This window comes from Armigeres subalbatus, chromosome 2, assembly GCF_024139115.2.
Source record: "Armigeres subalbatus isolate Guangzhou_Male chromosome 2, GZ_Asu_2, whole genome shotgun sequence".
In the NCBI taxonomy this organism is placed as follows: domain Eukaryota; kingdom Metazoa; phylum Arthropoda; class Insecta; order Diptera; family Culicidae; genus Armigeres; species Armigeres subalbatus.
The window spans coordinates 238137503-238152865 of NC_085140.1; the positions used below are offsets into that span (position 1 = coordinate 238137503).

Genomic DNA, 15363 nt, shown 5'->3' on the forward strand with positions numbered 1-15363 from the left:
TTGTGAAAATTACCAAATTTGTTCAATTTAACCTATTTGAACAATGATGAATTAGTTCTCACGCTATTCATTACCCAATTCAGATCACGACTGGTGTAGATTGGTTTAAAGAGATCCTTGTCTTGCTTCTAGAATATCACCAGTGAAACTCTTAAAACCCGGGATTTAGCTCTGTCTACAAGACCATTTAAAGTAAGAGAATTTGTTCAGTAATAAGAACTTCCGTGTGTTCCTCTCACTACCATTGTTCACCAGTTCAAGAAGAGTTAGTACGTATTTAAACCCCTAACTCGATTTTTCCAGCAGTCAGTTCAGCCTAGGACCGGGTACCGAACAAAACGAACAAAACGAATCGTTTTGACTAAATTAGACTGAGAAAGCCACACAATAAAACATTGCCTAGAATCATTTTCTTCGGATTATTCCGACATTCTTGCTACATGCAAGGTCCACCGCAGTCGTCCGATTTTCGCGGTGTGAACGATGGATGGTTCTCCCAATAGCGGGCGCAACTCGTGGTGCATTCGCCTATGCCACGTATCGTCCGATGCTGGGTCATTAGGCCGAAGGCCATTAGGCCGAATGGTCATTAGGCCGAACGGTCATTAGGCCGAATGGCCATTAGGCCGAATGAGTACTGGGGAGTGAGAAGTGACTAGTGCGAAGTGAGGAAGAAGTAGAACGGAAGAGGAAAAAAAAGAAAAAAGAGGGAGATGGAAGAAGGAAGAAGAAAAAAGGAAAAAGGAGGAAGAAGTAAGAAGGAAGAATTAAGAAGTAAGAAGGAAGAAGGAAGAAAGAAGAAGGAAGAAGAAAAGGAAGAAGAAAGAAAGAATAAGGAATAACGAAGAAGAAAGAAGGTTGAAGGAAGAAGGCAGAAGGAAGAAGGAAGAAGGAAGAAGACAGAAGACAGAAGAAAGAAGGAAGACGGGAGAAAGATGGAAGAAATCAGAAGAAGGAAGAAGAAAGAAGGAAGAAGGAAGAAAGAAGAAGGAAGAAATAAGAAGGAAGAAGGGAAAAGGAAAAAGCTAGAAGGAAGAAAGGAAGAAAGAAGCTGGAAGAAGGAAGAAGGAAAAAGGAAGAAGGAAGAAGGAAAAAGGAAGAAAGGAGAAGGAAGAAGGAAGAAGGAAGAAAGAAGAAAGAAGAAAGAAGAAAGAAGAAAGAAGAAAGAAGAAATAAGAAAGAAGAAAGAAGAAAGAAGAAAGAAGAAAGAAGGAAGAAGAAAGAAGAAAGAAGAAAGAAGAAAGAAGAAAGAAGAAAGAAGAAAGAAGAAAGAAGAAAGAAGAAAGAAGAAAGAAGAAAGAAGAAAGAAGAAAGAAGAAAGAAGAAAGAAGAAAGAAGAAAGAAGAAAGAAGAAAGAAGAAAGAAGAAGGAATAAGGGAGAAGGAAGAAAGAAGAAGGAAGAAGGAAGAAGAAAGAAAGGAGAAGAAGAAGAAGAAGGAAGAAGAAAGAAGGAAGAAAAAAGAAGGAAGAAGTAAGAAGTAAAAAGTGAGAAGGAAGAAGGATCAAGGAAGAAATAAGAAGGAAGAAGGAAGAAAGAAAAAGGAAAATGGAAGAAAGAAAAAGGAAAATGGAAGAAAGAAGAAGAAGAAGAAGGAAAAAGGAAGAAGAAAGAAACAAGAAGGAAGAAGGAAGAAGGAAGAAGGAAGAAGGAGGAAGGAAGAAGGAAGAAGGAAGAAGGAAGAAGGAGAAGGAAGAAAGAAGAAGGAAGAAGGAAGAAGGAAGAAGGAAGAAGGAAGAAGGAAGAAGGAAGAAGGAAGAAGGAAGAAGGAAGAAGGAAGAAGGAAGAAGGAAGAAGGAAGAAGGAAGAAGGAAGAAGGAAGAAGGAAGAAGGAAGGAGAAAGAAGGAAGAAGAAAGAAGGAAGAAGGAAAAAAGAAGAAGGAAGAAGGAAGAAGGAAGAAGGAAGAAGGAAGAAGGAAGAAGGAAGAAGGAAGAAGAAAGAAGGAAGAAGAGAGAAGGAAGAAGGAAGAAGAAATAATGAAGAAGGAAGAAGGAAGAAGGAAGAAGGAAGAAGGAAGAAGGAAGAAGGAAGAAGGAAGAAGGAAGAAGGAAGAAGGAAGAAGGAAGAAGGAAGAAGGAAGAAGGAAGAAGGAAGAAGGAAGAAGGAAGAAGGAAGAAGGAAGAAGGAAGAAGGAAGAAGAAAGAAGGAAAAAGGAAGAAGGAAGAAGGAAGAAGGAAGAAGGAAGAAAGAAGAAATAAGAAGGAAGAAGGAAGAAGCAAGAAGGAATAACGAAAAAGAAGAAGGAAGAAGCAAGAAGGAAGAAGGAAGAATGAAGAAAGAAGAAAGAAGGAATAAGGTAGATTTCAAAAAGGGGGAAGAAAGAAGTGGTAAGGTGAAGAAAGAACTTCTCATTTTTTTGCCTCTTTTTGCAAATTCGGCCTAATGGCCATTCGGCCTAATGACCGTTCGGGCTAATGGCCATTCGGCCTAATGACCTTCGGCCAAATGGCCTTCGGCCTAATGGCCTGACACCGTATCGTCCACCTTCTGCACCCCACCATAGATGGTACGCAGCATTTTCGTTTCGAAAACTCCAAGTGCGCGTTGGTGCTCCACGAGATCGTCCAGGTATCGTATCCGTAGAGGACTATTGACCTAATGAGCGTTTTGTTGATAGTCAATTTGGTACGGCGGCGAACTCTACTCGATCGGAGCGTCATGTGGAGTTTAAAGTATGTACGGTTTTCAGCCATGATGCGTCTCCGAATTTCTCTTCTGGTATCGTTTTCGGCAGTCGCCAGTGAGCGCACGACAATGTGAGCCACCCACCGCGAGTTTGCATCGGTGGTGACGAAATTGAGGTGGTAGAAGAATTTGTGTACTTGGGCTCACTGGTGACTGCCGAAAATGATACCAGCAGAGAAATTCGGAGACGCATAGTGGCTGGAAATCTTACGTACTTTGGACTCCGCAAGACGCTCCGATCGAATAGAGTTCGCCGCCGTACCAAACTGACAATCTACAAAACGCTCATTAGACCGGTAGTCCTCTACGGACACGAGACCTGGACGATGCTCGTGGAGGACCAACGCGCACTGGGAGTTTTCGAAAGGAAAGTGCTGCGTACCATCTATGGTGGGGTGCAGATGGTGCACGGTACTTGGATGAGGCTAATGAACTACGAGTTGCATGAGCTGCTGGGAGAATCATACATCGTTCACACCGCGAAAATCGAAAGACTGCGGTGGGCCGGGCACGTAGCCAGAATGTCGGACAGTAATCCGGTGAAAATGGTTCTCGACAACGATCCGACGGGCACAAGAAGGCGAGGTGCGCAGCGGGCAAGGTGGATCGGTCAGGTGGAAGATGACTTGCGGACCCTCCGTAGACCGCGTGGTTGGCGACGTGTAGCCATGGACCGAGCCGAATGGAGAAGACTCTTTCTGATGTTCTGCACAGGCCACTTTGGCCTTAGTCTGAATAAATGAAAAACAAAGATTTGGAGAACTTAGAACGTCGTATTTGGTAATTTCTAAACCATAAACCATGCAGATAATAATCAGGGTCCTGACTGATAAGAATATTGCTATAGATTTTGTACCATGGTTCATCTGCTAAACAAATTGGTCTGAACTCCGGAATGATTTTGTGAACTAAGATCATCGTTTTTGCACATATTTACATCGTAATTCGCATGTCCGCCGATGGCCTATATGAACACCATGGGGTGTTTTTGATTTTGTACTGAACCCAATTGACTTAGTAGACCAACTGATCTGATCTCCAGACTTATTTGAAAAACTAAGAATATCCGATTTGGACATATCCAAAATGTAAATTATGCGCCTGACCTCTAAAAGTCTATGGGGACATCATGGGTTGCTTCTGGTTTTGAACCGAGCCCAGTTTAAAGTAAAGATCTATTGGTTCGAACTCCACAATGATTTCGAGAACTTCGAGCATTTAATTTGGACATAACTTAATCGCAAGTCATGCAAATGACTTCCATGGGCATATGTGGACACCATGGGTTGCTATTTATTTTGTACCGAGCCAGGTTGACTTGATAGATTATCTGGTCTGAACTCCTGGGTTATTTGGAGAACTTGGATTATCTGGCTTAGTCATATCTGGGTGGAAATATGGCTTGCTATTGATTTTGTATCGAGTCCAGTTGCCTCGGTAAACCAATTTGCCTGAACTGCGGAATGACTTGGAGAACTTAGAATATCCGGTTTGGACATATCTAAATCGTAGATCATGCGGCTTCTAAGGGCCTGTATGGACACCATTATCTTTGAATTGAGTCTATTTGACATGGTAGAGCAATTGGTCTGAGCTCCAGGACTAGTAGTCGTATAAGAATGTAAGATTGAAATTATGTAAATACAGTGCGGGACCGAAATCCGTACAGCACCGAAATCCGTCCACCTCATGAGATATCAATAATTTAAAGGGGGATAAAGGTAATTAATGTAGGAATAATTTACCTTCAGATACTTGGCAGTAAGCTTTTAGGGCATGGAAATGGAAAGAAGGCTTTGCACCAAAAGAAACCATGTTTTAATAGCTAATTGAGAATCATTACATAAGGTAAGCGGAATACAAATCGAAGGGGTCGCTTCTCAAGGTGCGTATCGAACTATTTACAGTGGTAGTTTAGTTAATCAGACTGCTTCAATTTAAATATTTAGTTAAAAAAATAGCTGTACAGATTTTGATCCTTTGATTCTACAAACGCAACTCTTAGGCACATGAGCCTGTACGTACTTTCTAACTTCGTTCTGTAGCAGTTAATACGCAGGGCCGTGCCCCAAACTGGGCGTATCTAGATAGTAAATAATGCGCATGACTTCTAAGGGCCTGTATGGACACCATGGGTTACTATTATCTTTGTATCAATCCCATTTGACTTGGTAGACCAATTGGTCTGAACTCCAGAATGATTTGGAGAACTTAGAACATCCGGTTTTTACATGTCTAGATTGTAAATTTTGTGCATGGCCTCTGAGGGCCTATATGGGCACCATGGGTTGCTTTTGGTTTCGTACTAAGTGTAACCTGGTGGACCAAGGCTCTGTAATCCAGAATGGTTTGGAGAATCTCGGACTTACGTAGAAATATTGTTTGCATTCATCTCTGAAATAGTATTGAGTACATTCCTGAGAAAAAAAACGCCAATAAAATCGTTTATGTGCGATATTCGTGTGCAATTTTCGTCCATATAAAAGTGACCAGGGGGGTCCCGTAGCGTAGTTGGCTGCACGTTCGCCTTACCAAAACCCTCGTCAGTCGCCGGATGCGCAGCCTATGCGGTGGCGTATTGGGGTACGCGCCTTACCGACACGGCTGCCTGATGACGACTGACAACTTGTTCTTCTCGGAGGCATTCCTCCAACGTTACCCGGATAAATGACAACCGAACAAAGGCAACGATCATTGGACACACAATATGGACAAAATGGACACAATGTACTCACGATGAGATGGACCAGCAACGACAACAACAATGAATAATGGGAAAATCTAAAAATAGATTCTGTGTGGATTCTGGCTGCAGAATACCACAGTAGATCTCGGCACAGTAGCGGTTAAATAACACAGAGTGCCTACCAAATAAAGAAATGAATAAAAAAAATAAAAGTGACCAACTGACGATTCTTCCTTCGAAGATTACAGGGTGTAGGGGTGGCCGATCAACAATTTGAGGTCAGTTTCGGAAAATTTATGAGCTGACGATTATTTTGGTTTGTGAGTACCTATATGTGAGTTTGGCTGAGAAATGCCTGAGATATTGCTAAGTCAAATCCGGGTCAATATGGTCCGAACACCGTAAATGTGAGTTTTTTTAGAGCCTTTCAGGGACGTCGTATAAAGTAGGTCAACGTTCACGAACATAGTTTTCCACGAAAAAAGAATTTCAAGAAAAACTCAAGAAGTTTCAAACCTTCACATTGTTATGATAAAAAGTTATTACAATTTGAAAGTGCGTTTCGATCATATTGACCCGAAAATGTTAGGACGAGCCTGCGCTAATCTCCTGTCTCGCCGGAGGGCCGTCGGGTCAGTTCTGTTTTGTGTCTCACCCACCTAACACCAGGACTTGGATTTGTGCACTTTGAAGGGTACACGGTCGCTTTGGAGATACCTACTTAACAGATCCCACTGTCAAACCACACCACATTCTAGAGAAGCCCCACAACTCGCACTGGCCGTGTGATCGTGAAGCCCTTCGACATAGACCTTGCTACTCTGTGTGAAATCTTTAAGACATTAAATTCTATGGTATAAACCACTATAAACTTAAAGTGTTTAGATTAATTCTTTTACATTACCAAGTGTTTATTCTTTTATATATACTGGTCTCTAGCAACCTAATAACCAGAGACCAGTGGAGTGAAAAACTGTCGAAATGGCATCGTATGAAATCGTAAAAACCATACTGGCATTAGGTACTTGCACTTTTTGCTTTGCTTCTTATGGATGAAAAAAATTAACAACTCGATTTGGAACCGCTTTTGACTATTTCGGCAAATAAAAATTAACATCCCGCCAAACTTAAAATGACAGTTTAAGCGCTAACCGTGAAATCCTACAGATTTTATCATAGTATAGGTGTCAACATGAAGGCATATTTCGGCACAATTTTATGCTCGCTATATTGATTCTACCGATTTTTAGCTAAAAAGTCACTCTGTCTAGTAAAAAGCGTGACTACTCAAAAATGGGTCAAAAAGATGGGTTGGAAACAAATTATCCAGATTTTTTCAACATTGAATTTTGTTCAATTGTTAGAAATTGTAAGAAAAATACTGTTTCCCAACCGCTTTTCATTCGCCGATCGCAGTAGAAATTGCTCCTTTCAAGTGTTATACTATTATTACCTTTCTTGCGATGCATTCGGGGGAAAAGGATGGATTTTCATCGTAAAGCATCACTTTTCTACCATATTGTCATGTTAGATCCGAAAATGGTGAAGTCCAATTTTCCCATATTTGGGTACAATTGACTCAAATTCATTTAGACGTTTACTCATGTCAACTGTTAACATCCGAAAAAATGAATAAAAATGGCACATCCACTGGGTATCTAATTAAGTAATTCTGGTATCCATTTGGTGTGGTGGAAACTCGGATCGATTTTTACACTTCCCCCTTTATACATTCCTCCCAGTGCCCTTAATCAATTCCATCAGAGCCCACTTTCCCTCGGTGGACAAAACTGGGCGGTAGAATTAGGATGGCGTGGTTAATAAAACTTTACACAAATATTGTAAAATGTTTTTCATTGTTTGAAGTAATGTATGTTATGTTTGAAGTAAATGTCGCGTGAAATGTCTGAATGAACATAAATTCCAGTACTGCAACAATTCACTCGTCCATTTTGTGGGCAAGAGACATCTTCCATCCTGATACAACCTTCTCCATCAACTAGCTCCAAAGCTGTCTATAGAACGCTTCCACTTTCGTTCTCACGAATTTTCAGTAGGTTAATAGGATAACAACAAGTATTCACAGCACAGCTGTGAAAGGCAATCTTTTTTTTTTTTATTTGATTTGCTAATTATCTAATACATGCATTCATCTCTTAGATTAGGTGTTCCGTGTTTTCTTAACACTATCATCCTTATTTGCTATGTTACATTTTTAGTTATTATTAATACATTTCAATTGCCTCTGGCAGTTAGAATATTTCCTCTGGTTGAATTGAACCATGTAGGAAATACAATGTTTTCTACTTAAACTAAACTTAACCTAATTTATACTAAGGGTACAAGGAGCTAATCGTTGCAATAGAAGATTGCAACGATTTTTGTCTAAAATTGGAAATTATTTTGTTGGACATTTGTTGCAATGTCTCAATATTAGAAATTCTATGAAGTTCATTGGTACTATACCACGGAGGCAACTTCAGAATCATTTTCAGAATTTTATTTTGAATCCTCTGAAGTGCCTTCTTTCTGGTATTGCAGCAACTAGTCCATATTGGCACAGCATACAACATGGCAGGTCTAAAATTTGTTTGTAAATCAAAAGTTTGTTCTTAAGACAAAGTTTTGATTTTCTGTTTATAAGTGGATATAGACACTTAATATATTTGTTACATTTGGCTTGAAGGCCTTCAATGTGATTTTTAAAGTTAATTTTGATCTAGCAGAAGTCCTAAATATTTAGCTTCGCTAGACCAATTAATTGGAACCCCATTCATAGTGACAATATGTCTGCTAGAAGGTTTCAAATAAGAAGCTCTCGGCTTATGTGGGAAAATTATAAGCTGAGTTTTGGAAGCATTCGGGGAAATTTTCCATTTTTGCAAGTAAGTGGAGAAAATATCCAAACTTTTTTGCAATCTACTACAAATGACACGAAGGCTACGCCCTTTGGCTGAGAGACCTGTGTCATCTGCGAACAAAGATTTTTGACACCCTGGTGGTAAATCAGGTAAGCCAGAAGTAAAAATGTTATACAAAATGGGCCCCAGTATGCTGCCTTGGGGAACACTAGTTTTACAGGTAATCTATCAGATTTAGAATTCTGATAGTTTACCTGCAGTGAGCGATCTTATAAATAATTTTGGATCAGTTTAATAATGTACAGAGGAAAATTAAAATTCATCAATTTTACAATCAAACCTTCATGCCAAACACTGTCAAATGCTTTCTCTATATCAAGAAGGGCAACTCCAGTCGAATATCCTTCAGATTTGTTGAGCCGAATTAAGTTCGTAACTCTTAATAACTGATGAGTGGTTGAATCCCCATGGCGAAAACCCAATTGCCGATCCGCACAAATAGAATTGTCATTCATATGAACCATCATTCTATTTAAAATAATCTTTTCAAACAGTTTGCTTATTGAAGAAAGCAAACTGATTGGGCGATAACTAGAAGCCTCACCTGGATTTTTGTCCGGCTTCAAAATTGGAACAACTTTGGCGTTTTTCCATTTATCTGGGAAGTATGCCAATTGAAAACATTTGTTTAATAAATTAACCAAAAAGGATAAAGAGCTCTCAGTAAGTTTTTTGATAAGTATGTAGAAAATACCATCATCACCCGGGGCTTTCATATTTTTAAATTTTCTAGTAATAGATTTCACTTCATCCAAATTAGTTCCCAATGAAAGGTCAAAAACATTATCTTGGTTGAGAATGTCTTCGAAGCTTCGTGTAACCTGATCCTCAATTGGACTAGTGAGACCTAGACTAAAATTATGGGCACTCTCGAACTGCTGAGCAAGTTTTTGAGCCTTTTCGCCATTTGTTAATAAAATTTTATTTCCCTCTTTAAGCGCTGGAATTGGCTTTTGAGGTTTTTTAAGAATTTTCGTTAATTTCCAGAAGGGTTTCGAACTGGGATCCAACTTCGAGACATTATTCTCAAAGTTGGTATTTCTCAGAATAGCGAAACGTTTTTTAATTTCATTTTGCAAATCTCGCCAAATAACTTTCAACGCGGGATCGCGAGTTCTTTGGTATTGCCTTCGCCTCACATTTTTAAGACGGATCAGTAGCTGAAGATCGTCGTCAATAATAATGGAGTTGAATTTAATTTCACATTTAGGAATTGCAATGCCTCTGGCTTCGACAATTAAATTTGTCAAAGATACGAGCGCATTGTCAATATCACTTTTGGTATCCAAAGGAATATTAACATCAAAATTCCTATCGATATATGTTTTATATAAATCCCAATCTGCTCTATGATAATTAAAAGTAGAGCTGATTGGATTATAAATGGTTTCTTGTGAGATTTCAAATGTCACAGGAAGGTGATCAGAGTCAAAGTCAGCATGAGTTACCAATTGGCCACACAGCTGACTTGAATCCGTTAAAACTAAATCAATTGTAGAAGGATTTCGACTGGATGAAAAACAAGTAGGGCTATTGGGATATTGAATAGTATAATATCCCGCAGAACAATCTTCAAATAAAATTTTGCCGTTGGAATTGCTTTGAGCATTATTCCATGAACGGTGTTTGGCATTGAAGTCACCAATTACGAAGAATTTTGATTTGTTGCGAGTCAGAATTTGAAGATCAGCTTTCAACAAATTCTTTTGCTGCCCATTGCATTGAAAAGGCAAATAGGCTGCAATGAAAGAAAATTGACCAAAATTTGTTTCAACAGAAACTCCCAAGGTTTCAAAACCTTTGGTTTCAAACGAAGAAAATAATTTATGTTTGATACGTCTATTAATGACGATGGCGACCCCACCACAGGCGCTGTCAAGACGATCATTTCTGTAGATAAAATAATTTGGATCTCTTTTAATGGAGAGTCCTGGTTTTTAATACGTTTCAGTTATAATGGCAATATGCACATTATGAACTGAAAGGAAGTTGAATAATTCATCATCCTTACCCTTTAGAGAGCGGGCATTCCAATTTAGAACTTTCACATAATTATTTAGATCCATTAAAACGGAGTCCGATAACAATTTTTTGTGTGTACTTTATACCAACCTGAACAGCTTCTGGTATGGTATTTGCTTTGAACATTGCATCAATCATGTGATGCAATTGTTCAGTTAGAAAATCAGAATCGGAAGTAGTCATGCTACCTGAATCGGCAACATGACCGTTATTTTGCGTTGGGACATGGGTATAAACCTCATTTTGAGAAGAGAAATTTTGTCTACCAGCAGCGATGTTTGCATACGTAGGTACATTCGATAAATTGGAATTTACTGAAGTGCTTGCTACCCGTTGACGAGCGGCAAAATTTGTTTGTGAATTGTGGTGGGTATGAATTGCTCGACCGATAACTGGTTTCGAAATTTGAGCGTTTGAAAAATTTTTACCCGTCGAATCTGGGATCCGATTGGATTTTCCCGTCATCAATTTTGCACGGGAATTCAAAAGTTTTTTGCGTGAAGGGCATTCCCAGAAATTGGATTTATGATTGCCCCCACAATTTGCGCACTTAAATTTATTGGAATCTTCTCTCACAGGACATGCGTCCTTGGCGTGAGAGGTTCCACCACAAATCATGCATTTAGCATCCATGTGACAATGTTTGGTTCCATGACCCCACTTTTGGCACTTACGGCACTGGGTGGGGTTTTGGAAATTTCCCCCAGGCCTGCGGAAATGTTCTCATGTAACACGGACATGAGACATAATACAGGCCTTTTCCAAACTTTTCATATTATTTAGTTCACTTTTGTTAAAATGAACTAAATAAAATTCTTGAGAAATGCCCTTTTTGGGAAGTACCAGAGTGGGATTTCTTTTTCATCTTAATTACTTGGACTGGTGAAAATCCAAGTAATTGAGAAATTTCAATTTTAATCTCATCCAGTGATTTATCATCACTGGGGAGACCTTTCAAGACGACTTTGAACAATCGCTCAGTTTTGTCGTCGTATGTGAAGAATTTATGGCGCTTCTCAGTTAAATACTGAAGAAGACGTTTGCGATCGTCAAAGGATCCCGGCAAAACGCGGCAGTTACCCTTCCTAGCAATCTGAAATGAAACCTTGATCCCTTGAAGGTTACTCAAAATCTCATTCCGGAAGCCAGTAAACTCGGCAACAGATACCACAATTGGCGGAATCTTTTGCTTTTTCGCATGAATCGAATCACCTGGGCTAGAGGTATATTCGATTTGCTCAATTTCATCATTAATCAAATCGAACTGATTGCTCAGTTCGATTGGAGAAGAATTATTTCCGATATTAGAGTTAGAAGGAATATCTGAATTCTTCAGCTTCCTTCTATTTTTTCCGCGCTTTGGCAGGACGGTCTTGAAACCTTGTTTCTTTGAAGGAAGTGGAGAATTCAGAGACTCCCTCTTCCTCTTGTTTTTATTAATGCTCATGGCTGAGCGTGGAGACGTGACCTTCTAAGAGGTTTTTTCCCAGAACGGTGTCCCTGCAGGATTACCACCGCTTGTCGGAATTTTACTTCCGCAAACGGGTCCAACGTAAAACGAAGGCACGGGTCCTTGCAAAGATCGTAACGGGATCAGTGGGTACAAATAGCGCTAAGAAGCACCGTTGAAATTAAAATAGCTTCGGGTAGTATTAAAAACTTCCTTCCGCAAAGAGAGAAAGAACCGCACAGCACGAAAGCACGATGCGGTCTGACTGTGAAAGGCAATGATAACATTAATAGTTTGCCATAACCATTTATCATAACCTTTTGTGCCGAGAATTGCACAGCTGCAAGTAAAAAAATAATTAATAATAATAGCAATTATCCTATGAGGATACCCGTCGTTTCCTTATCAACACTCCATGTGTTCATTATAAACTATATCTTTGTGTCATATACACTATTCACTTTTGTTGTCATCGTCCATTTTATCCCAAATCTATGCTCCATTGATCTTTCCTACTTGTTTGTTCACAGGGTCTTACACAAACCTAAATGGCAGCAAATTCGGATCCACAGCCATTCCAGCTATAGTGGAGGAAGTCAATGAAGACGAGGTGGTCCTCCGGCCTCCGCGAACCCTGACTGAAGCATCCGCGTCCTTCAGTGGATCGACCAGCTTGATCAACAAAAACTTATCCCACCTGCAAGCAGGCCAGCCCTACTTCTCAACCCGTCCAGCCAGTGAGAATGATATTTTTACCATTTCATCGGCGAGCAACTACAACGCCATCAGCATGACCCCCGAGGTTCCTGCCATTTCCTTCTCCTATCTGCCCAAGAACTATCTGGAAACTCCAACGGTGGAGAAATATCGCGAGTCGGTCAGCTTGTATTCCATCCAAACCGCTGGCATCCTTTCCGCCAAGGAGGATCTTTCGATGCCGCGGTACTACGGAAAATCGGATCTGATCATGAATAGTGCCGGCCAAATCAAGGGCAGCCGGAACCTTTCCGAATCCAGCATGACTGGGTCGAGCACTCCGGTGTCCAGCAATTCGGTCCGACACTTGGAGAAGAGCAAGCGACTTCAGAACATTCGAACCGGTTTGCCCCCATTGAACCTGCAGCTGATCAGAGGAAGCTCGAGCTCCAATTTGAAGGAAAGGGAAAAGGAGGCACGCGAGAAGGAGAAGCAAAGAGCTAAAAGACAGTATTAAATTGTAGATATTAGGGAAAATACTTAAATCGATTTCAGTGCCAGCCGCAGTATACTAATTGATATTTTAAAAGGTGGTGGATATTTTCATACGGTAACTCTAGTTGTAATTTTGATCACTTAAAAAAAAGTTTTATATTCTATGAGAACCTGAGGAAACGTAGTGTGCCAACGCAGATTTTATTGAATAGACATGTTATTGATTATGGCTAATATAAAATAAATCATCCGAAAAATCCTTGACAATATTGTTTCAACTGCTTGTTCACAATCCTTTTAGGCTGCGATTTACGCAACGCTCTAGGAGGTGGGTGGGAGTCCATCTAAACGTTACGATTTTTACAAATTTTCAAGATGCTCAATACAAAATGAACTTTTGTTCGAGTGAACCGTCCCGCTCAAATGTTATAATCCCCTAGGTGAGTGAATTTGATGAACCCCTGCACAGGTCTATTCAATGGCTCCCTCTTATGCTGTCGCACAAGGCATTTTAAATACTTATGACATTTTGGGTACTACCATCAACTGGAATTAGCAAGCCGCGACGCCCTATCGGCCCCTGTCGCTAACTCACTCAGAAGAAGAGTGCTCAGGCAACAACTCACTCACTCATTTGTTCTGAACACCCGCCCTCGGGGTGCATGAGGCCAACGTAAAAATCTCCATCCTGGGTGGCTGCACGCTTAAGCCTTGACCTGGGCCCAGATCAGTTTGCTGTCAACATCCTTTATTTCTATGTTGAGGCTACTTGCTTGCAGATTTCGTCTCCGCTCTTTGCCTCCGTTTGTATCCGCAACTACCACGTATAAGCTGCAATGACTTCCGCATAACTATACGGATACCCACGCGGCTCAACCTCGACATGTTTGTTGCCGATGTTGCCGAGCTTGATGTCCACGGCGTTATAACCCGAGCAGGAGAAAATAACTCAAAAATACCTAATTCTGTTATTGATATTGTACTCAGTTATGAACATGTGGTGTGCATAAGTTGTAAAATACCAAAGCAATAGAATCAAACATTAATATGCAAAATACTTCAGGCATAACATACTCATTTGTTACAATACCATACGCATAAATAATTATTATTTACTTGGTATTAATATACCTAAGTATGTTATGACTAAAGTATTTTGCATGTGATGTTTTGGTATTATTTTTGGTATTTTACCTTTTTAGCAAACCAAGTTCAAATCAACTTCTGCTACCAAGGTCGTCGCTCCTGTTCGGGAGTAACAGAAGTTGGTTTGAATTTGAATTGTTAAAAAGGTAAAATACCAAAAAAAATACCAAAACATCACATGCAAAATTCTTTAGTCATAACATACTTAGGTACTAATATAATAACCAAGTAAATAATAATCATTTATGCGTATGGTATTGTAATAAATGAGTATGTTATGCCTGAAGTATTTTGCATATTAATGTTTGATTCTATTGCTTTGGGACGGGCTTGGTAGTCATATGGATACTGCTTATGCCTCACACGCAGGAGGTCGTGGGTTCAATCCCAGGTCAGTTCCATTCTCCTACTTTGTATCTTTCTCTATATTTATCATGTTCTAGCAATCGCTAGAACTGGAAATGGACTTCCATACCATTTCCATTTCTATTCTATACCTTCAACTTGACTATTCTAGCAGTAGTTGCTAGAATTTGGATATGAACTAAAAAGCTCGTCTCTTACATCCAATTAGAAAATCCATCAGTTGCTTTCTTCTATCTATAACATTGGCAGCTCGTTAACCAAGACGAACCGCTGTCTCTCGAACCTAACCCAAAAATTCCAACAAATTCCGCATGAACTCGTGGCAAGTGCGGAGGGATATTCGGCTTGCAGTGGACGAGTGATTACATCATCATTTCCTCCCCTTTCCCTACATTGACTTGCATTCTGACGTGGCAGACGCCAGTGTGACCTTGTACATTGAAGTAAGTGCTAGTCCCAAGCAAACATCTGTTGGTTCTCGGAGTAGCAACTACGGGCAGTCAATCAAGCTCAAGCTCAAGCTATTAATGTTTGATTCTATTGCTTTGGTCTCTACTGCAACTATCGTTGTTCAACATGCCACCAACACTGCAGCTTCGACATGATCTGTTAAGCTACTGTGCTTATCGCAGTCCAAATGTTTATGTCCCGATAAGTTCTCTCTGATGTTGTCTCGTCTGTCATGGTTTCCATGTCGCTAACAAGCAACATCTTCTTCTTCTTCTTCTTCAATGGCTCTACATTCCAACTGGAACTTGGCCTAGCTTTTCAACTTAGTATTCTATTAGCATTTCCTCAGTTATTAATTGAAAGCTTTTCTATGCCCGCCATTGCATGAGTATGTATCTTGTGTGGCAAGTACAATGGATACACTATGCCCAGGGTGTCGAGAATGTT

General features: G+C 40.0%; 1 protein-coding gene across 3 annotated transcripts in view; it reads left to right on the forward strand.

Moving 5' to 3' along the window:
- Positions 1-13221, forward strand: part of LOC134211973 (uncharacterized) — a 106923-nt gene extending 93702 nt beyond the window's left edge. For all 3 annotated transcript variants that reach the window (XM_062689404.1, XM_062689405.1, XM_062689406.1), the window contains one exon: positions 12294-13221. In XM_062689404.1, the coding sequence (XP_062545388.1) occupies positions 12294-12976 (683 nt within the window). In that variant the 3' untranslated portion in view covers positions 12977-13221. The remainder of the gene's footprint in view (positions 1-12293) is intronic.
- The last annotated feature ends 2142 nt before the right edge of the window (positions 13222-15363 follow it).